The 27,278-nt window shown below is 37.8% G+C and overlaps 1 protein-coding gene across 3 annotated transcripts in view; it reads right to left on the reverse strand.

Moving 5' to 3' along the window:
- LOC124722930 (dihydrolipoyl dehydrogenase, mitochondrial-like) overlaps positions 1-27,278 on the reverse strand; it is a 51,022-nt gene that overhangs the window by 18,201 nt on the left and 5,543 nt on the right. For all 3 annotated transcript variants that reach the window (XM_047248089.1, XM_047248091.1, XM_047248090.1), the window contains exons 3-6: positions 23,861-24,016; positions 19,231-19,369; positions 11,447-11,547; positions 11,189-11,332 (exon numbers count right to left, since the gene is read on the reverse strand). In XM_047248089.1, the coding sequence (XP_047104045.1) occupies positions 11,189-11,332; positions 11,447-11,547; positions 19,231-19,369; positions 23,861-24,016 (540 nt within the window). The remainder of the gene's footprint in view (positions 1-11,188; positions 11,333-11,446; positions 11,548-19,230; positions 19,370-23,860; positions 24,017-27,278) is intronic.

Genomic DNA, 27,278 nt, shown 5'->3' on the forward strand with positions numbered 1-27,278 from the left:
CAGTTCCTTTCACCTATTAAACAACCATTTCGGCTAGTTCTAATAACTTTCGCTTTATTTCCATTTCAGTTTTTTCACACATCATTGATCATTTTTAGCCGCTTCCCACAGGTTTTAACGTCATTATTTCTTCGTCAGACAATTGTTAGCCTTATTCTCATAATCTGCCACTACAAAACCACTCCTTTTAATACATTTAAACGTACTTTTTTTGAAATTTTCCCAAATTTCTCCACCCTTTAACGTGTTTTGGTGGCAACACAACCACCTAACCTTTATGCACATCGTTGTCTACCAACCCAAGTTCACCACAGGATCAACACAACCAACACTTTTTCGCCTTTTTTCACACCAGATCTCCAGTTGCTTTCTAGTTCACCTTTATCTCTCCCCATATACATATTTTTTTAATTTTCATTTCAGCCTCATGGATCTCTGCCCAAACTCTTTGCCTTCACAAATGTCTGCTTGTGTCTGTGCATGTGCGGATGGATATGTGTGTGTGCACGCGCGAGTGTATACCTGTCTTTTTTCCCCCCTAAGGTAAGTCTTTCCACTCCCGGGATTGGAATGACTCCTTACCCTCTCCCTTAAAACCAACATCCTTTCGTCTTTCCCTCTCCTTCCCTCTTTCCTGACGAAGCAACCATTGGTTGCGAAAGCTAGAATTTTGTGTGTATGTATGTGTCTGTTTGTGTTTCTATCGACCTGCCAGCACTTTCGTATGATAAGTCACATCATCTTTGTTTTTAAATATATTTTTCCCGCGTGGAATGATATATATATATATATATAGGGGCTATACACGGAAAATGAATGTGAAGGCAATATTATGGAAAGAGAAGAGCATGTAAGATGAAGATAAGATGGTAAATATGACAACGCAAGAAGAATTTGAGAGAGTGCTGAAATACTTAAGTTGAAAAAAGGTGGCTGCAGCAGATGACACTCCCTCAGAAATTGGGAGAGCCACGCAAGACAAAACTATTCCACCTGGTGTGCAAGATGTACAGGACAGGGTAAATAACCTCAGACTTAAAATATGTAATAATTACAATTACAAAGAAATCAGACGCAGGCAGGTGTGAATATTGTGAAACTAGCAGTTTAATAAGTCATGGCTGCAAAATACTGATGCCTGATACTTTTGCCTATTTACAGAAGAATGGTTGGTTGGTTGGTTTGGGGAAGGAGACCAGACAGCGTGGGCATCGGTCTCATCGGATTACGGAAGGATGGGGAAGGAAGTCGGCCGTGCCCTGTCAGAGGAACCATCCCGGCATTTGCCTGGAGTGATTTAGGGAAATCACGGAAAACCTAAATCAGGATGGCCGGACGCGGGATTGAGCCGTCGTCCTCCCGAATGCGAGTCCAGTGTCTAACCACTGCGCCACCTCGTACAGAAGAATGGAAAAACTGGTAAAAGCTGACCCCAGCAAAGATCAGTTTGGATTCCAGCGAAATGTAGCAATGTCTGAGGCAATGCTGACTATTAGAAGATAAGTTAAAGAAAGGCAAACTTGTGTTAATAGTATTTGTAGACTTAGAGAAATCTTGTGACAAAGTTGCCTCGACCTGAAGGTAGCAGGGGGTAAAATACAGGGTGTGAAAGCATACACAGAGAATCTTCTCACTACGTCATTCATTACCATATTTTCTCACACAGTAAATCCATTTTTTGGAAGTCCAACTGAATTATACACATGTTAAACTGACTCATTTGTGTGTTATTCCTACCCGCTTAGTGCAGCCAAATACAGTGATACCAGCACTGTTTGGCTGCTGCCTTTTTTGCCGCCAAGAGTTGCAAGAGTGGTTAGTCTGGCACCAAGCGCCACGGGTTTCGAATCTGCACCAGACAGCATGGACCTCTATTACCACTAGAGGTCTCTCCAGCCGTCGTGCCGTAAGCTGTGGTTGCGTGCATGCTCCTGGCCTGCGTATAATATGAGGGCGCCATGGTGGAGCACATGGGCCCAGTGGCTAATAGCAACGTATTCTATCAGGTATTTAAGCGCCTGCCTCTCGCTCAGCAGGCAGTCTGATATTCGCGTTAGTCTATCGACATCTCGCCTACAAACAGCGTGTTTACTTAGTTTCCGTGTCCGAGTGGAAGTTGTGGATTTATGAGGTTTCGCTTGTGACCCTGTTGCTATTAGCGTGTTGTTGTTCGTTAGGTCTTGCTCGATCATCCGTCATCGTTCCTGTCCGTCCTTCCCCGTTCGTTTTGTTTGTTCATGGGCCGCTCCCGTTTGGCCTCACCGCGCTTTTGTTCTTGGCAACCCCAGTAGCGATTACAACAGTTAGAGTAGGATATTCGGGGATGTGTGGCGGGGAAATTTGCAGGGAGACAGTGTTTTCAGTGCTGGTAACTTTGCAAGCATACATAGCATCTGATATGGCAGAAACAATAAGTGGGAGTAGTTTACATAGACCTGCAGTAGCTCCAACAACATCTAGTGGCCAAACAAACTGAACAGCATGTAATTCAGTCACTGGTCTCCTTTGTTCAAGTTTAGCATTTGACTCAGTCTGTTTTTTTGCATTGAACTATGCATCAGTACATAATGGATAGAGAGATAGTGAGACAGTTAATAAACAAAGAAAAGTGAAACACTACTCAGGAGGTGGACAAAAATCCACACATTATGCGAGCTGATATTGTACAAGAACTGAAAATTCCTCCATCACCAATAAATACAACAGAGAGCAAATAACAAAAATAATTGAAGCAGCATGTTTGAAAGGAGGAAACTAATCAGAAATGAGTGAGTGATGGTCAGTTTCCAGAATTGGAAAACTTGCAACTGAAATAGACAAAACAATCTTGTGCTTCAAATATTCCACCTGATGGTACAGTGGTTTGTACTAAAGCAATATATTTAGCACGAAATTTTGGACTCACAGATTTCAAGGCATCCAACGGTTGGATTAAAAGGTTCATAAGAGACACAATCTAGCTTATAAATATGTTCAGGGTGTGCAGAAAAGGTGAACACTGACACTGTTCAGTCATGGAAAAATACTCTTCCCTCAGTCATAGGAATGTATAGTCCCAATGATATTTTTAATGCAGATGAAATGGGCTTATTTTTTCACCTTCTCCCTGATAAACCTGAGGAGTTCAGAAGAGAAATATGGCACAGCAGAAAATTTCATAAAAGGAGGCTTAACTGTTTCATTATATTGTAAGAAAAAAAATGGAACAGAAAAGTTGGTGCTGCTAATAACTGCAAAGGTGAAGAGGCCACAATATTTCAAAAAATATGCAGATGTTTCAATGTCAATATATGTCTATGTGAAAACACATGGGTAACAACAAATATACTGAAAACAATTTCTGTGTGCCTGGGATGCAAGGCTGAGCATTATAAATATGAAAATAATCCCATTTACTGACCAGTGTGCAGCACATCCCCAAAATACATTATATCTAGTAACATAAACATAGTATTTTTCCTCCCAGTTGCACAAGCCACTTTCAGCCACTTGAGCAAAGCATTATAAAATGCCTGAAACAAAAATACAGGAAGATTCCTGTACAGAAGAGGTTGGCTTGTTTTCATTCTACAATCAGGAAGGTTATGATCTTGGAAGGTATGCATTTTGTAAGAAGTATCTGGGATTCCTTGTACGAATGCACAATCTCACACTGCTCTAAGAAGGCTAGCTTTCATCAAATACTTGCAGAAGACACCAAGCCAGAAAATAAAGTAACTGCAGCTGAACAACAGCAGCAAATAATACGGCAAGGAGAAAAATATTGACTATCACAATAAAAATATTTGAGCAACCAGCAATAATGCCAAAGGAAAATTTGGGAGACAAGATTAGGGAGAAGACAAAACAACTCTAAGGTTTGTCAATGACATAATGCTGTTATGAGATAGAAATGGACTTGGAACATCAATTGAATGAAATGGGCAGTATCTTGAAAGGAGAATATAACAACACAAGCAAAACAGGGGTAATAGAATGCAGTCAAATTAAATCAGGTATTAGTGAAGAAACTAGATGAAGTGAGACACTAAAAACAGCAGATGAATTCTGATATTTGGACATTAAAATACATGATGAGAGCGAAAGTAGAAACGATGTAAAATCCAGACTGGTACACCAAGGAAAGCATTTCTGAGAGAGAGAGAGAGAGAGAGAGAGAGAGAGAGAGAGAGAGGAATATGTTAACAAACTGTTTGGTAGTCTTTTCTGGAGTGTGACCTCATATGAAGTGGAAACCTGGATAAAAAGGAGTTCTGACAAGAAGAGGATAGCTTCAGAAATGTGGTGCTACAGAAGAATGCTGCTGATTAGGCAGGTAGAATGCATAACTAATGAGGAAGTACTGAACAGAATTGGGGATTCTACTGAATTTGTGGCACAACTTGACAAAGATGGAATTGGTTGATACAATATTCTGAGATAACAAGGAATCATCAATTAAGTAATGGGAGGAAGTGTGAGGGGTAAAAATTGTAGAGTGCCACCAAGGGACAAATACAGTAAGCAGGTTTGAATAGAGGTAGGTTGCAACAGTTATGCTAAGATGAAGGGGCTTGCGAAAACTACACTAGTGCTGAAAGCTGCATCAAACCAGTCTTTGGACTGAAGGCCACTCTCACCAAAACAACAACAACAACAGGGAAGTTTTCCTAGAGGCTGTGAAAATCGTAAAGAATGAATATGCTTCCATGAGCTGTGCTGTATTCAGTGTGGCCTAGCAGTTAGTGTTGCTGGTTGTGGGTCACCAGTGCAAACCCAACCACCAGCAATTATTTGTTATTTAGTATCTCTCATTTCTAGAAGATTCTAAAAAATTCTGCTGTCTGTATACTCTAGAATATTCAGCCATAAGGCACAAAAGAAGATAAAATAATAATAAAATCACAACATATGGTGCCGACTGTTGTCAGAAAGTGCTTCACAATTGCATATAGTGAACTTGCACTTCACTAGGTTATAATATTTTGTCTAGCTAAAAAAACGTTGTGGTCATTAATCCCCATATCCACCATGATACTTCCTTTATGGTCAGGATTATTTGTTGCTAGGAGGTGAAGTATGTTTTCAGAACCATTTACACTTTAAGTGGGCTCCAGAACTAGTTGTTCCAAATAATTTTTTGAGAAGGCACTCAGTAAGATTTTGAACAATGTTTTATGGCTATTGTCAGCTTTAAACATCTATTTTTGCCACCATATGAAAGACAGACTGAATCCATCACCAACTGTAATTTTATGAGTGGCGTACCTATTTGAAATGAGACAAGTTTTCTTTCAGCTGTTCAGCAACTGTATTATCTGAGACAGGGGTCAGTAAAAGAAACCAATTATTAATTTATTCCACTTGTCAAGTATAATCTCTTACAAGAACTATCTACTTCTATTTCACTACAAGGTAAACACTCCACTATCAGTGGTATTTAATCTATCCTCTCTGAACATGGTTAGATCCTTTGTAAAAATTTCAGCTGAACTTATTTCTGGCTTTAGTCAGCTTTCTGTACTCTTAACGATTTGAGGTTCAATGCTTTCTTTTAGTGCTTGGGGAGCTCTGGTATTTTTCCAACACAGCTATGACAGTCTACAACTACAATATTGACTGTTCCTATGTCTACCCTCTTCCTGTGTTTGTCCTGCACCATTTGAAACTGAAACCTTTTCTGCACTTTCCCAAAATCCTCGAAACTATAAAAACTGCCCAGTCGCTGCCAAACAGCCCCACTACCCATGTAGCCACTTCCTGCATGAAGTAGACTCCAGCAGAACCTGGAACTCGCCACTATCGCGCAAATTATCTAGTATTTATCATTTTTGGAAGGTTCTTGGAATTTCTGATGTTTGTATACTGTGTAATATTTGTTGTTTGCATTCTATTCTGTTTTGCATTCTCTTCCGTACATTACTGTTCTTAATAAATGTGCAAAGTGTCTTACTTCAGTGCTGATCCTGATTTCTGATTCGGATTTGATTGTGTCCAAGAGGATACGTTATTTCATGATGCCAATATCAGCTCCACATAAATATATCTCAGGCATAAATACTCTGTTCTTTTTGCTGTGGTGCTGGAGCACTGTAGCCAACACAAACTGCACTGATCAGAACCTTCACTTCTCTTTTCATGTTCAACACTAAGTTACATAAAATTAACATTTAGTCTCATTTAAAGGGGTCTGGTCAGTTCTGGCTGTCATCTGAGTCAGTAAATATGGTTTTCTAATGTTAGTCATATTAACAAATTTTTGAATTATAGAAGTCAATCTCATGGTCACATGCTATTTTATTGAAATCAATAACCTGTTTTGACTTTGCAGTCATTATCATATCTAATAATGAGAAAATATGAAAAAAACATGGATTTATATAGTAAAAAAATAAGTTACCTAAAAATCAAAGCAGCGAGATGTGGACACAATCAATACCTAAAAGGACAAAAGCAGGGAGTGCATATATACAGATTAAATAAAATTTATAATTATTGTAACTAGTAAAATATTAGTTACACACAGTTGAAAGTATATGTATATATAAATATAGTGTACATTAGTATATGTAGAACTTAATATCTATTATACATTTCTAAAATGTGGCATAATCTGTACATTTAAATAAAGATATTAAATTTAATATGTGAACAGCTGTTGATCAGCTCATTTCATGCATGACAAGAGAATTTAATATGTTACGTAAGGTACACTAAAACCATAAAAACAATTAAAAATTGACTTTAAGACTGTATAGATACAGTTGGATCATCAATGCATTACATGAAACATAACAGCTGCCACATTACCTTGTATGTGCTACCATGTGTTGTAGAACACTACATTAAAAGTAAGAGATTTAAAATAAGACTGAAAGGTAACTTGAACAAACATGTAAAAAGTAAACAGTGTGTAAGGATGGAATTAAAAATCAGCTACTCTGAATGTAGGAGTAGGTGGTGAAGTACATGTGACGCCAACAGTCAGATGAGCTCAGGCTGACCACCAAAGACTGTAATTATAGATCAGGTGGTGGCACTGGCAGTCCATTGGCTTGTGTTGACACTGCTGGGGCATGAGATGGCCACTGGAGTAAAGCATTGTTCTTATAACAAATGTGGACACAATTACAACTAGTTACTGTGCACCTAGATAGCATCCACAAGTGCTCTTTCACAGTAAATCTCTAGATGTCAAAATAGGTGCTGTGGTGCTCTCATTGTTTGTTTACAGTTCATGTAGTTAGTTTTTGGCTGGCGCACAAACCAACTTCATCCACAAAACTGGGGAGAGCACCTTTTTGTTCTCGATGCAGACCTTTTAAATCAGATTGGATGCCATTCATAATGTGGCCATTATCATTTGTGTGTTTGCCATATGCTGTTTCGTTATTGTGTTTATAACTGTGTTCTTAATCAATTTTAGTAACTTAGCATGTGACAAACACTGAAGTTTGAAATCTAATCTGATACAACCTTCACTTGTACCCAGAGCAGGTCCGAATGCTCTCATTTTGCAAACGTGTGCAGAGTCAGCCTTTAGGAGATTTATACAGTTCCTTTAAGATTAAAAGTTACATTAAAAAATCAAGTTACGCAGAGAAGCCAAACGTGAAAGGTGCTCTATATAGTTACATACAACATGCACGAAAGAGTGTTCAACTTATCAAACAATGACACAATCATTACTTAATATGAAAAGATTTAAAACATGCCACGCCTGCTACTTCATACAGTAGTAACATTAGGAAAATCACTGCTGAAATTAACAGTTACCCCAGTGGCCCAGCTAGATGCTAATGCAAGAAACAATGTAGCTATAAACCTATAAAATGCACTCTCAAACCAAAAATCAAATTAAGCAATACATCCAGAGGCAAAACCTTTAAAAACAAATTATTAGAACAAAACGACATTGTCACTAAAGCTGACAAAGAAAAAGTGATTGTGACTGCAAATCACACTCATGACATTTCCAAACTAGAACAGTTTTCAGTTGGTAAGCACTGACAGAAGGGTTTGAGTGTGGCTCAGATCTGAGAAAGCCGTGGACCCAAGTCATCAACAAGGCGCTGCGCAAGCTGGTGGTGGCTCCATAATGGTGTGGGCTGTGTTTGCATGGAGTGGACTGTGTCCTCTTGTCCAACTGAACTGATCACCGACTGGAAATGGTTGTTATCAGCTACTTGTTCTCAAACAATGATACAGTTAGCCCAAGTTCATCCACGTGCTGATGTTAAATTGACAACTTCACATACTCTTACAGTGAGAGTTAATGACTTAATTCCGTATCACAATTTACTTTCTCATGTTTCTATAGAAGTCACCTTGCATTCATATCTCGATTTCAAGCAAATTTTAAGTAATCTTTACTTTCGATGTAATGTCTTATCCTACATGGTACTACATATAAACCTGTGTGGCAGCTGTAATGGTATGTACCGCCTTGTGATCCAACTGTATAGATGCAGCCTTCAAGCACTTTCTTTTATTATTTTAACTTTTATCTTATTCATTACATTGTCTTCTTTTATCTTATGTGGAAATATAACTGAAAATAAAAAGTCATTTTTAAAGAAAAGGCTCTTACTTAAAAAACTTCTCTCTTATCTCCTTTTAAATATACGCATTATCTCTCAGTTTAGAAATATACAGAACATATTCAGTTCGATGTATTCTAATATAAACAATTTTTTTTCTTCTGTATGTTTTTATACACATATACAGTACTTTCAACTGTCTGCAACCATTTTACTAGTGCTGATCATTGTAAACTTTATTTAGTCTATAAATATGCACTCCCTGCTCTTGTTTTTTATGTACTGACTACATGCTGGCTTCTTGCTTCTGTAATTTTAGGTAACTTTTTCATTTTATCACACATTTAATATCCTTTTTCTTGTTTTACAAATCTACTGTTATACTGATGTGTTTTTGTTTCTGTTTTCTCATTTTTAGAGCTGATGATGGCTGCAAAGCCAAAACCTGTTATAAATTTTAATGAAGTAGCAAGTGACTAAGGCACTGACTTTTTATAATTTAATCTGACACATATGTCATCAGCCTTCTCAGCTGGTCCAAACAGCCTCATTCTGCCAGCAAACTTTTCATTTCACATGGGTTGAAAGTCAGTCTAACACAAACAAGAAAATGATACAGAAATAAAGAAGCTTGTGGATTCTTCAAGGTGCTAGGTACTGCACTTTCACAAATATTGGTTGTAGCATCCTTATGACTTGCAGATTAAAAAAAATTATCAGAAACCAATTTTTCAATACTCTATTTACCACAGAAATTTATTACATGCAGCCACCCGTGTACTGGAGGCAAAATTAAATACACAGTCTCAACGCACTTCAGCAATCTACAATCACTAATGAAACACTGAAGCTCACGTAAAATGTTCAGTCTGTCAACATGTCTGAAATTGACTTTTTATACTTATGACTATTATCACTTTATGGCAAAAGGAGTTAACACGGGAAGTTGCCTGCCAAACTGGTGTACATCACAGAGACGCCATTCAAACATTCTATTGCTAATGTGACAAACTACATGCATCGATCTGCCTTGCAGAGGTCATCTGTGGCCAACCACCCAGCTAACGACTGGTAATTATGAATCCCCAGCACCATGCTGCATGAGGAAGGTGGGCAAATGAACACCTGGACTGGAACTTTATCAATGATTTGTGTCATTTTCACTAATTAATAGAGGATTTTTTCAATGGCTGATTATTTCTGTTGGGCGTGGAAGTGGCCAGATAACAATACATACCTGGGGCATGCAGTCTCATGGCTTCACTGGGGGGAGGGGGGAGCTAGCCATTTTGTGGCTGGTGGCTGCTCTTGTGTATTGGTAGCAGATGCCTGCCATTGCTATTGAGGGTAATTTCAGGACTATGCAATAATGGGACAGAATCCTCTAACCTAATGTTGAGTTCTACCATAACACTTCAGAGACGGATTCATATTTCCAGATAACACATGGAGCACACTGAATTCATTCTGTGAACACTTCCAGGAGGCTCGATGTAATATATTACACGAATCACCCTTACAGGCTGAATAAATTTAGGGGTCACCTCCTGAGTGAGACAGACTTTAGCAGCATTGACTATTCCATCTTGCTGTCAGCACACCAAGGAGGAACTAAACACATTACAGTGCATAGTGTGACAACACAGGATTACATGTTACCTAGCAGGAGATTTGGATTTCAGAGAGATGTATTTTCAAACAAATCACAAAAATAGTGACGTTCTCAGCTACAAAACTAGAAAATTACCTCTGTTACTAATCACTCTGTGATTCATTGCCAAATACCACAATGTCTGACAGGTAGCAAAGCAAATTTTAAATCTAATCTGATATCAGTTCTTCTGGACAACTTCTCTTATTCCATAACAAATATTTAAATAAATACTGTTGGGAATGTAGTAAAGTAGAAATAACATTTTGGCAAAATGTAAGCTTCCTTTAAATTTAATTGAAGGTTCCACATATAATTGATCTTTGATGCTATTTAGTCATTATTTTCACTGAAAAGCATGGTGGTGTTTGAAGGTACAACAGAACACTCAGCTTCTTGGTAAATTTATAATGCTGTTATTACAGCATGTGTATCTGATTTCTCTTTCTATGCTGTAGGGCACACACACTGCAATATGTCTTTTATAATATATTGGAATTTACGAAGTTTTGTTTCTTCACATAGATATTCCGAAAATGAATATTTTCTACGTGCAAGTTTTTACTTCAGATCTTAAGTTTTGTCTGGAACCTCTCAACCAATGTCACCACACAGCCTGAAGGAGACATATTCCTTCCCTATAGCTAATAATATTGACACACATGGAACAGTTTGTTGCCCATCTTACAGTTAAGAGTTGTTCAGATAATGGTACATCCCAGATGAAACACCAGGACCCTGGTATTTTTCCTCTATGAAATGTCAGGTTTACAATTACAGCTGAACAGCTTTTAGTTCGTAGTGATGCAGTGGTGCACCGCCTTTAGTAGAGCAGCAGCAGCGGCAGCATATAATCATCATCATCATCATCATCATCATCATCATCATCATCAACAACAACATCATCATCATCAACAACAACCTATAAAACTTTATGATATTGTTGCCTAAATGACAGGTGCATGCTTTACAGTATGTATCAATTACCATTACTTACATTGTTCTCAAAAATACTTACATTTATTCCTGGGAATGGAGTCACTTCTGATCCTGTTGCAATAATTATATTTTTGGCTTTCACAATTTCTGTAGAGTTGTCCGCTTTTATCACAGTAACTTCATTTTGTCCAGTTATTTTCCCATGCCCACTCAGTAACTGAACCTGGAAAGCCAAGCTTTCACAAGTCAGTTAAGACACTGGGTAACATTAAAATTTTAAGAGAAAACATTTCTGCAAATTTTGAATTATTTTATGCTATAAATATGACCTACATACCTTGTTTTGCTTGAATAAGTGAGCAATACCTCCTGTTAGAGCTTTCACAGCAGTACTCTTAGCTTCCATCATTTTTGGTAAATTCAGTTTCAAGTTAGATACTGGAAGTAAAAGACGTAAAACATAACAAAAGCATGAAATATAATGTAGCCTAACTGATAATCTGCAGTAACTTGTACAATAATCCCCTACACTTGACTATATAGAAGAATATTGTAGTGATAAAAAGTTATTACTTGTGCTCTCACGATATATTTTTTGCAGATACTCTTCATTAAAAAATTTAACAATATTGGTTTCATAAAATTATGATAAATGAGGAGAATATTAAAACAAATAAACACCTCTAAAAGACAGGAGGTAGAAAACAACTTTTACATAGGAAAACTGACAAAAAAACAGTAAAACTAAATGATTCAGTGTTCCAGCACAGACGAGGAACCGTGTATGAAGTACAAAAATGCTGATACTATAAATTTACACTAAAGAACCGAAGAAACTGGTACACCTGCCTAATATTGTGTAGGACCCCCACGAGCATGCAGAAGTGTCACAACACGATGTGGCATGGACTTGATTAATGTCTGAAATAGTGCTGGAGGGAACTGACACCATGAATCTTGCAGAGCTGTCCATAAATCGGTAAGAGTGCAAGGCATCCCAGATGTGCTCAATAACGTTCACGTCTGGGGAGTTTGGCGGCCAGCGGAAGTTTTTAAACTCAGAAGTGTGTGGAGTGTTGCACTGTCCTGCTGGAATTGTCCAAATCTGTCGGAATGCACAATGGACATGAATGGATGCAGGTGATCAGACAGGATGGTTCAAATGGCTCTAAGCACTATGGGACTTAACATCTGAGGTCATCAGTCCCCTAGACTTAGAACTACTTAAACCTAACTAACCTAAGGACATCACACACATCCATGCCCGAGGCAGGATTCGAATGTGCGACCACAGCAGCAGCGCAGTTCCGGACTGAAAAGCCTAGAATCACTCAGCCACAGCGGCCGGCTCAGACAGGGTGCTTACGTGTCATCTGTCAGAGTTGTATCTACACATACCAGGGGACCCATATCACTCCAACTGCACATGCCTCACACCATTACAGAGTCTCCACCAACTAGAACAGTCCCCTGCTGACATGAGATTGCGTATATACCTGTACACGTCCATCTGCTCCACACAATTTGAAACGAGACTAGTCTGCTCCGGCAGCATGTTTCCAGTCCAGTGTTGACGGGCCTAGGTGAGGTGTAAAGCTTTGTATCGTACAGTTATTGAGGGTACACAAGTCAGCCTTCTGCTACAAATGCCCATATCAATGATGTTGAATGGTTCACACGCTGACACTTGCTGATGGCCCAGCATTGAAATCTGCGGCAAGCTTGCAGAAGCGTTGCACTTCTGTCATGTTGAATGATCCTCCTCAGTTGTCATTGGTCTCGTTCTTGCAGGATATTTTTTGGCTGCAGTGACGTCAGAGATTTGATGTTTTACTGGATTCCTGATAGCCATGATACACTCGTGAAATGGTCATACGGGAAAATCTCCACTGCATTACTACCTCGGAGGTGCTGAGTCCCATTGCTTATGCGCCAACTAGAATGCCACCTTCAAACTCACTTAAATCTTGATAAACTGTCATTGTAGCAGCAGTAACCGATCTAACCAACTGTGCCAGACACTTTTTGTCTTATATAGGTGTTGCTGACCGCAGAACCGTATTCTGCCTGTTTATATATCTCTGTATTTTAATATGCATGCCTTTGGGACTTCAGAGAATATGACTTGCTGAAACAGTGATCTGCTGTTTAGAGAATCATACTGGGTTAGGAAACACTGTAACATCTCGGTAACCTTTCCAGACAGTCAACTTCAGTGTGGTCATAATGTGAGCCTCCTGGAGGGCTTTTTCAGGGAATGAGATGCCAGCAGTATCAGTGCTGATCTCAGTGGATCAAAGAAGGATGCACATTCACATTTCTATTGAAACTTCCTGGCAGATTAAAACTGTGTGCCCGACCGAGACTCGAACTCGGGACCTTCGGTAGCTCAGTTGGTAGAGCACTTGCCCGCGAAAGGCAAAGGTCCCGAGTTCGAGTCTTGGTCGGGCACACAGTTTTAATCTGCCAGGAAGTTTCATATCAGCGCAAACTCCGCTGCAGAGTGAAAATCTCATTCTGGGCACATTTCTATTGTTGCACCATATAGCAGCCACTTATCACATGGTGAATAGAGCACAAAACCAGTGTCAGCTGGAACCATCCTAAACTATTTGCTGGATTCTATGCTATGCATGTGGGGGCCATTCACTTTGCTTCCTCTTACATTTTATAACCATGTAGCTTGCCTCTTATGGTGTAGTGATAGACAGGAAGGGAAAAACTCTAAGTAATGAGAACAGATCCTGCATTGGCCTCTGACTTTCATTTAAGTATGTGGCATGGATACAGAGTGCAGAAACTATCATACTGCATGTGACAACTTTGGGCATCAACCAACACCTCTCTAATATATTTACTGACACATATGGTCACAAGATCTATCACTAACTTACCACCTGTAATGCATTATCGGGTGGCATTTGGTACAGTCTAAGCTGCATTCTCGACAAATTGTGACAGTAGGTGGCAGTAGGGTGGAAAACTATCACCAACCACACGCAATTACGAATACACACAGTATGTGAACCAAACTTCATTTAGGGCCTTTGCTTCAATGTCTGCATTTTTCCACTGTCATATACGTTCCTTTCTCCCTTAGAGACAGATTCTTGGAGAATAAAAGTATACCTATACATTGATGATGATGATGGGATTACAAAACAGTATCAAGTCATTTACCTTAAGTGATCATGGGAAGAAATGAAAAGCCTAATCATGAAAACAAGCAAGGTATTTTAATATTTCTCCTGTCACATATGAGGCCAATGTAGTGTTGAATCATCACATCACTGTTAAGTACCTACAAACAATGACTATCCATGCATTTTTTTTCTCTTTTTGCTAACCATGTGGAAGCTTCTGTCAGTGTACCACACATCACAAAAGAACATGTCTTTTGTCAGACAGATGCTCACTGTAGTAGTCACTGGTGCAATTGCGCGTTATTTTTTAAGTTGTACCATAATTTATTATATTGTGCAGAAGGTAAAAAGGGAAGATTAGGGTTTAACATCTTGTTGACAATGGAGTTATTAGGGGTCAAGCTAAGACAGGACCAGAACGGAAAACAGTCATGTCCTAAAGGAACCATTCCAGCATTCAACTTAATCTCATTAACAGAAAATCAAAAAATCCGGATGATCAAATGGGAATTTGAGCCCCTCTCTACTGAAATACAAGTCCAATGCCTTAATCTCTGTACTGCCTCACTTCATGCATGCAGATGGAAACTATTTTTGGGTCACTGTAGTGATATTACAGCCATCCATAGTAATGAAACTACTCTCTCACACAAGATAAATACAGTAAAACCTTACTAATCCATTCACTATGGGACCTGGAGCATGGTCGGAATGCAAAAAAGGTCAGATTATCAGAGGAATATTTTTGTTGTCCCATAACATCAGAGTGCAGTACAGCACAGCACAACTTTAATGTTCAACTGGAAATACTATCCAAAGTATTGTTTCATGTTAAAACAGTAACAAAATTAAAAGAAAAAATTCACATGCTAAAATCTAACACGAAAGTGTAATGTACTGTTACTGTGAGTGAAAGTTTAACATCTCCACATACCTTATTGCAGTACTGCAATTGATTTGCATGTAACTGTTTAAAACATGAAAAGATCAAATGGAAAAAAAAGCTCTCATTTTAAGCAGGGTGAAAAACTGCAATGTCCTTATGCTAAGCCTTATTAATCCACAAAACGTTTATTGTGGCAAACCTAGAACTTTGTTCGATGTATTGAAGAGCTATATCAAATGTATTTCTAGCATCTGTATGTGATACTCAAGTCGTAGGTTCATTGTCTTTGGTGTCATCACCCTTTCGTTCATTCTCATTGGTTGTTTGAGTTATAGCGCCAATGAGTTGGTTGTCAGTTAATTCTGCATTTGTTGTGCAGCCAGCATCAACTGTAATGCTCCATTCACTCAATGTCGACTTACGAAGACAGCATCGCAAGTTTACATTTAACTGGTGCCATAATTTAGTTTTACATACTTTAATATGTATGAAGAACACTGCCACTAATTTATAAAAGAATGTGTACACAATAAGACCTTTTGATCGACTTAGAAACAAGTTATTTCATACTAAATGTGATCAAACTATTACACCTAGCAACGGTCAACTGTCTTACTGATCCATATCACAAACGATGAGCCATCTAAAAGTCCTGCCCTGACTGTAGCAGCAGCCTGTGTAGATAAACACACAGGAAATGGGATAGTCGGACTCAGTGGGCAGTTAGACCATCTCAGGTCAGATCAGCAAAGTTCTAGTGTATGTGAGGATTTTGTGCCACCACAAGACTATGTAACTTACAAGAGATCTCAACTTGTGTTTCTGTTCTGTCAGCCCTTTATCATTTAAATTTTGTGTAATTTAATTTGTGAAATGAATAACTGCATGTTCTGTGGAGATATTCTTATGAAATCCAAATTGAGTGTGACTAAGTATTTTATTTTGAGAGGTATGTGTGTGTTTCTTGCATGCACAAGCTTTTCCAGTACGTACGATGTGGTGGTAAGTATTAAGACAGGTTGGTAATTATTAATATCTGTCTCACTACTTTGCTTCTAAAGGAGACTGACAATAAGATATTTCATTCAGTCCATCTGGATGTAGCCCCTATGATAAGTTATGTATTGCACATGTGACTGAATGTGTTGCAGATGTGTGACCTTGCTGCTAGCGTGTATTGTACTGCTTTATCCTTTGAACAGTCTATGACAATTTACTGACGTTCTTCACGGAAGTTATTGATTTTAATTTTAGTATCTCAATTATTAATGTCTGAAATTTTTAATCACTTTTCTTAAGACAGCAGAAGTATTCCTTGTAATAAATAAGTGCTTTTTCCAGTCTGCTTGTCCTAACCAATTCATACAATTACCTTTCCTTTGTATGTACTATTTTGATTCCTTTTGTAATGCAAGGTTTTCTGGCGTCTTATTAGTGTCCTCTTGCAGATAGAAACCCATATATAAATACATGAAATTTGGGATGGACATTGTCACATTATACATGTGTAGTCAGCTTCCTGTGGTGCTAAATTGAAGTTTCCTGTTGTCTGTTTATTAGTGACTGTTTTCCACAATACCACTTTATTGTAATCAGGTAAGTTATTTAGTATGATTAGTTGTGCATCATGGATAGGAAGGTCATTCACTAAGAGAGAAATATTTACACTATACCTACAAGTATGTTGTCTTTCAGTGTGCTTCTATCCTATGTAACTATGGTATGAAAATTAACAACAAAACATGGGTTATAAGTGTTAAGAAACATATCCAAATAATTTATTTTATCTGACTCTTTCAGGATACCTCCACACATGATCATTTGCTTTCTTTTGTCCACAACAAGGCATAACAATGACTCAAATCTGTCTAAGAATATTTGATAGTTTCCCAGGGGGGGATCTATATACTGTGATATTTACAAATGACTTTTCCAGTAACAGTAATTCACAAGCACAGGCTTCCAACTGTTGACTTCAAGTTGAAACTACAGCTATAAATGGATTTGAACTTAATGTTATTTTTAACACATGCCAACATCTGATTTCTCAGTATTTTGCACAGAAATGAGCTGCTAATTTATAGTCCTGGATGTTTAACATACAGACTCCTGTATGTACATGGAACTCTCGCAGGCATACTACATTAACTTTGTTTCTTAGTCTCTCAAATGCTAATACATCACAGTAAGATTAATTAAAAAAGTTTCTTCTGGATGCACACTACAGTTTTCTGGACTTTTTCCAGACTAGTCTGTCTGAATGAGGTATTTACACAAAAAAGGCTGACCTCTCACACTTGTAATCACAGGAATTCTATCACTGGTGATGTCACCCCCTTATATTCTCAGCCAGTTGCTGCTATCGAGAGATGGGGATACAGAAGACATGGCTTAGAACTAACAAGGAGTGGAAGACAAATCATGTCAGCTAATCTTTCCCCCTCCTGTTACAGTGGAGACCATGTCTTCTGTATGCTTCATCTCCCAATAACAGCAACCAGCATGGAACCAAAGTGAGTCCCACCCTAAGTCAGCAGGAATCCTGTCAGTTGTTTTACAATGAAACTTTCTGGCAGATCAAAACTGTGTGCTGTACCGAGACTTGAACTTGTGATCTCCACCTTTTTCTGCAAGTTTCATATCAGTGTACACACTGATGCAGAGTGAAAATTTCATTCTGGATCTTTCACAATACCTATGATCGTATGGAAGTGAAACATGGACGATAACCAGTTTGGACAAGAAGAGAATAGAAGCTTTCGAAATGTGGTGCTACAGAAGAATGCTGAAGATAAGGTGGGTAGATCACGTAACTAATGAGGAGGTATTGAATAGGATTGGGGAGAAGTAGTTTGTGGCACAACTTGACTAGAAGAAGGGATCGGTTGGTAGGACATGTTTTGAGGCATCAAGGGATCACAAATTTAGCATTGGAGGGCAGTGTGGAGGGTAAAAATCGTAGAGGGAGACCAAGAGATCAATACACTAAGCAGATTCAGAAGGATGTAGGTTGCAGTAGGTACTGGGAGATGAAGAAGCTTGCACAGGATAGAGTAGCATGGAGAGCTGCATCAAACCAGTCTCAGGACTGAAGACCACAACAACAACAATGATCTGGTACCCATATCCTAGTTTTTCTTGCAAATGTTGGCCTACATCCCTCATATGAGTGCTCTACCTACCTTTCCTTCTTTGCACTGATCAACCTGATTTCCTTTTTCTACTAAATTAAGTTTTCATCCTTTCTCTCCTATTCTTACTGACTGTCTGCTGCACTTTTACTTTCTTCTACAGCTGACTAAGGCTCCTCCCTTCCAACATGTCTGTACTTTACTAATGGTAACAGAGCTATCTGAACTAACCCCTTTTTGCTCCTTCCCATTACATTTTTCAATACATCCCTTCCTCACTCAACTCCTCTAATTCAGTTTTTGCAGCCTCAATGTCTGCCTAAAGGGTACAAATCACCACCTCTTGAATCATGAAGATGAACGAGTTAACTGGTGGTGACATCCAACTGTGATTTAGTCTTTTTTTTATCTTGCTTTACTTAAGCCTGTATCTTGAGTTACTTTTGTGTATGCCTCATAATATGATTTAATTAAGTGTATGCATCATAGGGAGATTTAATTAAGTTTTCATTGTTTGTGAAATCTGTATATAAATATAAAGGAAATAATGTATGTTTTCACTACATCCATACAATGGAAATTATCTACAGATGAGTGACTCAATAAATGTATTCAAAAGAAGTTCCACATGAATCAACTACCATGACACACCATGTTTAGGAAAAGTTTCCACCAGTCAGTGATTAATTCAATAGAATGTGACTGTCCAGTAACTGGTTTCATGAAATACTTCTCAACATACACTTTTCAATAGCAACATGCACAAAATATTCTAATTTTTTCACTTATGTTAAATGTGTACATTATATTTTAAAACTTTTGTAATTCAAATGAATCCACAATGGTTGTTATGGACAAAACTTGTCTTAGCAAATGACAGATTTTTACATATACACACTTGCTGCTGTTACTGAAGTAGTTCTTTTTCATTACATTTGCAAACAATGAAATAAAAAATTACCTTCTACTCCTCTCTTCGCTAAGTCGCCTGAATGAGCCATATGATAGTAGTGTGAATTGTTTAACAAAGCTTTGGAAGGAATACAACCAACATTCAGGCATGTTCCTCCTAATGTGTCATTCTTCTCTACACATACGGTCTGAAACAAAGGAATAAGTGAAACCTCAAACATGTATATGAAAGACATAGCTGTAGGTATGTAATATGAAAGATCTACAGTGAGAAACAGAAGCTTTCAAAACCATAAGTTTCCTTTGTCTACAGATGGTGAACGGTGACATGACAAGATTTTACAGACCTTTCAAAGGAGTATACAAAAAAAGCCACCAGGAAAGACAAAAAAGAAAGAGAAAGAGAGAGAAAGAGAGAGAGAGAGAGAGAGAGAGAGAGAGAGAGAGAGAGAGAAGGGATTTACAATGAAGTACAACATAAATGAATATAAAGCCTGACAAATTAGGGTAAATGTAATGAAGGACAGTTGATGAATAATTCACAATAACTAACTGCATATTGTGTGTTCATTTCAGCCTGTTTCACCATATACATGGTCTGTATCTTCCTTCTCACTAGAAGCACTTCACGGCTTTGCAATTGATGATGTTCTCTACAGTACAATTAGTTAGTACCCACAATTTTCTCTTATATTTCCGCTAAATTCATGGGTTTTGCCACATACTTAGGTTTTTCATATTCGCTTTCTATTACGCCTTCCTTTTCGTTTTTTACCGACACTTTTATTCTTTCTTACCCGCTCTCTCTCTCTCTCTCTCTCTCTCTCTCTCTCTCTCTCCTACCAGTAAGTTTTCCACTTTTTCCTTTTTTCCTAATGTGCTATTTTATTTGGGCTATCCTACATTTTTCTTTTTCTTTTGACACTTCTGCATTTAGGTATCTTTTATAACATTTATGTCTCAAATGTCTTCTTCCTTTTACTAATTTCTCTGCCACAGCAAAGGTTCGATTTCAGGATTTTTAATCTCTGCTTCAGCAAGCACTGGTTCCAAAACCTTGAACTCTTAGACCACCAGCACAGACACAACTGTTTCATCCTTAAAAGTAATTTCCATGTAAGATGTGACCAAAAAAACTATCACTGATATTCATTCGAACATTTGTTTTCAAAAGGTGAGACACTCATTCGCTAATACGTTTTTGAACACCTTGTAACAGTTTCAGATATTCATAACTATTTCTGTCAACATTTAAAATATTCTGGATTACACATACGTTTTTTTCCACCCTCACTACAAAAAAAGAAAAAATTTAACAATGTTGTAGAGAAGGAAAGTACATAACGACGTCAGAGCTATTTTGCTTAACTGACATTCCATGTCCCACTTGCCTCTAGACCAGGGCGGGCTACGGCATGCCAAACGTCACGCGTGCAGCATGTGCGGGCCAAAACGTAACCTGTCACTTGGCTTTGCTCGATTCTTCTTTAGCATTCTGCAATTGGCACAAAACTCTTGAGTTCTGCAGAATCGTGGTGTCAGTGTTGTTTATCCTTTGTTATTTGTCCTTGACCTGAAGGACATTCACAGGTCCTGTGGCTGTTTGCACAGAAAACAGCAGTCTACTTATCTATTATCCCAAGCCTTTAAAATATATGCGAACAACAGAGATGAGAATTCTCAATTTGCACAAGTGACGGGTACTGCTTATTTGTTACAAAACGACATTATAGTACCATGCAGAAATAATTTAAACTTGTAGAAGACTATGAAAGAGCAAAAAATTACAATGAACGACAGACTGGATTTACTGTTCTGTGGACCAAGAAACACATTGTGAAAAAAAAAAAAAAAAAAAAAAAAAAAAGCATGGTGCACTTGAATAAACTGGTGGTACGAAAAATTTCTGAAGTCACACCAGTTATTCATTTTTCAGTTGCAATAGTTTCCAAAGGAAATGAATGAAGAATACAGAGACTTCATACATTACTGCAAAGTACATTGGTTAAGTCAAGGGGCAAGCCTGAAATTATTATTTGACTTAAATCTTGCCATTGTTGAATTTATGAAGGAAAAAGAAGTGCAAGAATGAAAATTAGAATATCCAGAACGGATTGCAGACTTCGTATTTTAAGTGGACTTTACTGCGCACTGCCCACAAGACATTGCAAGGTAACTTCTTTTTGATTTGATGATGATGCATTTAAAAAGAAAATTGTGGTGTAGAAGGAACACAGTCTGACAAAGATAATCCAGTTCCCTAATCTCACTGGCGTTAAAGAAAGCGTAAAGGGCGAAGATTTCATTGTGGCCTTGCAAGAATGACGATGATAGTCTTATGAAGGCTTTGAGGACACTGTCAATCTTACAACTGTTGTTGCTGTAGTTTTTATTGGTCCTGTTATCTACAAAGCAGCTTATGCATAAGACATTGAACAAGTCAAGTTATAAATATATGATGCTCCATACTCCAAGGAGCGTAGGGGTCGATGCAGGAAACCCGCATCACTGTACTAGGCAAGGTCCTAGCGGAGGTGGTTTGCCATTGCCTTCCTCCGACCGTAATGAGGATGAACGATGATGATGAAGACGACAACAACACCCAGTCATCTCGAGGCAGAGAAAATCCCTGACCCTGCCAGGAATCGAACCCACGACAACAACACCCAGTCATCTCGAGGCAGGGAAAATCCCTGACCCTGCCAGGAATCGAACCCAGGACCCCGTGTGCAAGAGGCGAGAATGCTACCACAACACCACGAGCTGCAGACATAAGTATTTATATAACGCACACTTCATAAATTTAAATATTCTTCAATGAATAAAAGCAGTGATGCTGTAAATATGACTTTAGAGATTTTCCAAAGGTATTGACCTCAGTAATAGCTTTTATGTTTTCAAGGAGTTTGTTATAAAGCTTAACTCCCATGTGAAAAGTACCTTTTTAGCACAGAGCTGTGGTGATTTGGGTCATATGTAAGTTTCTATTTTGTCTGGTAAAGTGATCATGTATACCACAGTTATTTTGCAGTCTGCAGTGCTTACCTATTACATTTATTTTAAAGAATAAAAGGGTTTCCATAATGTATACACATGGTAATGGAGGAATACCTGATTTCTTAAACAAAGGTTTACAAGAGTCTCTAGGCTTGCACCCAAGCCCTTTTTTTGTTTAAAAGTGCTGTTAGCCATTTTAGAGTTTCCCCAGAAGGATAGCCCATATCTAAGACGAAAATGAAAGCAGGCATGATATTCATTCATTACTGTTTTCTCACTACAGCATGATTTTAGTGAGCAAAGAAGGTAACATGTTTTGTTCAGTTCTGTATTGAGATATTCAATATATTATTCCATTTGATGTTGCTCAGCAACCAAAGTCCTAAGAATTTGGTTTCAGTACTGTTACCAACTTGTTCGACATTGATAGAGACCTGTAGTAGTTCCATCTGCCTTTTTTTTCTTCATTTGTTGTCCTTGGTGTCGATGTACCGCGTTGCTACACTGGCTGAAAAATGGGTTGCGAATTCCAACACCGACTACTGTAAATAATGTAGCCAACTGGTGCACAGTTGTGTTTCACAGTACTTTTATTTTACTTTCCACAACCCCCTAATAATATAGAGAGGTATATGTGGCCAGTGCACTATTGTTCTAAGTTCCAATAAGCCTCATTAATAGTTAGCAGGCGAACCATCCACATACTGCTACAATAGGTTACTGTTGAATGTCTATGAGCAGTAAAAGCCTAACCTCAAGTTTCACAGTTCTTGAAGAATAATCAGGTACATATGGAGAAGACACTGTCAGTGTTTTTACACACGGCCTAATTGTTTAACACTTATTCCACAGTTAATTTGAAGCATTATTATTGTTCTAACCAGCACAGGTTACTTGTCTGAAACTCGGCCATGGACTGACTGTCCCATGACCAAAAATCGGGCCCTTATATATCCTCACAATAATAGGGTCTGAAACTACACATTATTCGAAGTTTAACTACAGGAATTACATTTAAAACCTAACTCATTAAATTAAATGAACACATCAAAAAATTTGTTCCTTTTAACAGTTTCTACAAGAGTTAGGCCGAATTATTTGTTTAAATCATGAAATTAACAACTATCGTTAGGCAAACAATATTTTTGACAAAATTACTTTGGCATTAATTAAGGGCTGGCTTTGCTAACACGTTTTCAAGTAGAGCCAAATATATACTTTAAGATTACTAGCATTTCGTCTTCCAAATGTTTATAACTATTACAGAATTCATATTTGTTTATATGTCAACAACACAATTTAAGTTACGAAATAATTACTGATTTCACCCTGTATCAAAAGATACGAACTAGGAATAGTCAAAATAAATTAGAAAAGCAATTACATACATAAAAATAAGCACATAATTTGATCTGGTGTTATATTCTTTAAAATATTAAAAAATAAAGAGAACTAAGAATGTCTATGTTCATTAAGACTGACAAAATTTATGGGGAGCCATTTGAGAACATTGTTTCAGAGGGAAAAACATCTGTGACATACTGATCCCACTTGTAAGAAGAAGAAGAATGAATTATCATGCACCACTACTTTGAATTATGGAAGCTACTTTCCTCAGAAACCATAAAATTTAATGTCACGACCACAAAAGAGTAAACTTAATATTTTACACTAAATTTTACCTTCATGCCCAGCTGAGCTGATTTTATGGCTGCCACATAGCCACCCGGCCCTGACCCAATAACTGCAACATCTGCTTCATGGGATGCTGCATATTGTCGCTGTTGTATGCAAGTTAACAGGGGGCTGATGTTTGGAGCACGTTGTACATTTGAAGGCTGAAAAAACACATTGTCAAAATTTACACTGCAGATCTTCAGTAACACAAGAATATAAATAAATAAATTATATTATAACTGGTGATTTAGAAATATCAATCAATACAAAAGTATTAAAAAATGGGGTTAGTAAGCAATGTGATACCTCATTGATGACACCATTAACACTGTAGAGATTCAAGCCTGAAGGAATGACCAATGGATGACATCACTGACAACATGAGAACATTAGCAATAACGTAACCTGACAAATTACAGCGAACTTACTGGAATAAGGTGTTATGGAAAGGAATGTTCTTATTAATGCCTTCAAACATGTCAAAATTTGAAATCCGATCACTATGGGTAGACTTATCAACAGCAAGCTTGGAGTGTGAAGTATGTAATTATGTAAAGAAAAAGACTTTCATGGGATTACCAAAAGTTGTGATTCTACCCAACTACTTTGACCCATGGCATCATCAAGATGACAGACAGCCCTATTTGATGCACATTCAATATGGCGAAAATGATGCCACTCATTACACCAGCAAACCAACTTAAACAACAGGCAAAATATTAAATGCCACCAATAAAATGAAACTAACGGGACAACCATGGGAAGTAGGAGATAAGGGTGGGTAGAAACTAAATACATGACAATAACACCACCAACAGTGATATTACCCAAAACTCCAGCACATGAAACTCAACATTCAAAAAACACTGGGAAACATTGGTATCATAAATTTTGCTTGACCTCTATGGTTCAAATAAAGTCTGTGGTGTGCTCATGTTATAGTTACCATTGATGCAACAACAATTGCTGCATTAAGGAGTGGAACCTCAATACCAGGAACCCACACACAACTCCAAAACCAGATACAAGCTTCATTTGACCTATATGGCAGCTACCTGATGCCTGCAGGGAAAAAAGAACAATGCATGCAAATTGTCACATCTCTTATCCAAACCTTCACTCACCCTATCTACCTAAAATGAAGCCCACAGGACAATACAGCAAAACTCACACATCTAATACAAAAACATAGCCCAACCAATAATGGTAAACTAATATCAATCATACCTACCAACTACAGACAACCAATTATCAAACACGAATATGAAACCTCAAAATTAATGAGATCTTCCATCACTACCAATTTCGACAAAAAACAAAAGAAAATTGTCTGCAAAGAGCCCAAATAATTTTAGGAACTTTATCATAGACACCATATCTTTACCCATTGCAAGAAGCAATTACCAGATAGAGGAATTTTCAATACAAGTCAGCAACACACAAAATGTGACAAATGCAGTAAACAATATCTCACAATTAAGTGTCTGGAAGACGGTTCATTGAACCCTGTTCAAGTTATTTCTCTACCATTCCATTCTCGAACAGAGCGTGGGAAAAACGAATGCTTAAATCTTTTCTGTGCAAGCTTCAATTTCTTCTTCACTATGTAGGTGGCAGCCAACAAAATATTTCCACACTATGAGGAAAAAACGGGTGACTGAAATTTCATGAAAACAAGCTGCCCCACCGAAAAATGCCTTTGTTTCAATGATTGCTACCCCAACACATGTACGATATCTGTGGCGCTCTCTCCCCTACTTTCTGAACTTTTTGAACATCCTCCATCGATCCTATGTGATGCAGATCCCATGCAGCACAGCAATACTCCAGAAGAGGATGTACAAGCATAGTGTAGACAGTCTCTCTAATAGACCTGTTGCATTTTCTCAATGTTCTGCCAGTAAATTGTAGTCTCTGGTTTACTTCACCCACAACATTATCTATGTGATTGTTCCAATTTAAGTTATTCATAACCATAATACCTAAGTATTCAGTTGAATTTACAGCCTTTAGATTTGTGTGATTTATCATTTAGCTGAAATTTAACGGCTTCCTTTTAGTTCTCATGAGGGTGACTTCACACTTTTCTTTATTTAGAGTCAATTGCCACTTTCCGCATCATACAGGTATCTTGTCAAAATCATTTTGTAATTTGTTTTGATCTGATGATTTTATAGGACAGTAAATGACAGCATCTTCAGCAAACAATTTAAGAGGGCTACTCATATTATCTCTTAATCATTTATATAGGTCATGAACAGCAGAGCACCTATGACACTTCGTTTGGGAACGGCAGATATTACTTCTGTATTACTTGATTACTTTCTGTCAATTACTATGAACTGTGTGACCTTTCTGATAGGAAATCATAAAACCAGTTGACAACTGAGGTGACAGTCCACATGCATGCAATTTGACTAGAAATCACTTGAGGTACGATGTCAAAAGCCTTCTCGAAGTCTAAAAATTTGGAATAAATTTGACACCCCTGTCAACACTCATTACTTTATGAGAATAAAGAGCTACTTGTGTTTCACAAGAACTATATTTTCTGAATCCTTGTTAGCTGTTTGTCAATAAACCGTTTTCTTCGAGATAACCAAATGTTATACACAGTTTATGTTCCAAAATCTTACTGCAAATTGACATATGGGTCTGTAATTTAGTGGATTATTCCCATTTCCCTTCTTGAGTACTTGTGTTGACTTGTGCAACTTTCCAGTCTTTGGGTACAAATCTTTAAATGAGCGATCGGTTGTATATGATTGCTAAATATGAAGCTATTGTACTGGCACACTCAGAGGAATGTGACTGGTATACAATCAGGACAGGAGGCCTTTTCTTTCTTAAGTGATTTAAGCAGCTTTTCTACATCAAGGATATCTATTTCTAAGTTGCTCATGTCGGCAGTTGTTGGTTCAAATACTGGAACATTTACTCAGTCTTTTTTTGGTAAAAAACTGTATTTAGTAACTCTGCTTAGTAGCGCTATCATCAATAACATCACCATTGTTATCAAGCATTGAAAGTACTGATTGTGTGTTTCTGCTGGTGTACTCTACAAACGACCCAAATCTCTTTGGATTTTCTGCCAGATTTTGAGACAGAGTTTCATTGTGGAAAGTATAAGAAGCATCTCACACTTAAGTTTTCACTACACTTTGAGTTTCTGTAAAATGTTATCAATCTTGGGGTTTTTTCAATCTCTTACAATTGGCATACTTTTTTCGTTGCTTTTACAGCAGTGTTTTGAACTGTTTAGTGCACCTTTGGGGATTAGTACCATCTCTCATTCGTTTATTTGGTATACACTGACCACCCAGAACATTATGACCAATGACCTACTATCGATATAAATCCATCCAGGCGATAACAGAGTCACCTGGTAAGGAATGACTGCTTGCCAGATACATGCATGGTGCA

This window comes from Schistocerca piceifrons, chromosome X (genome assembly GCF_021461385.2).
Source record: "Schistocerca piceifrons isolate TAMUIC-IGC-003096 chromosome X, iqSchPice1.1, whole genome shotgun sequence".
Classification (NCBI taxonomy): Eukaryota; Metazoa; Arthropoda; class Insecta; order Orthoptera; family Acrididae; genus Schistocerca; species Schistocerca piceifrons.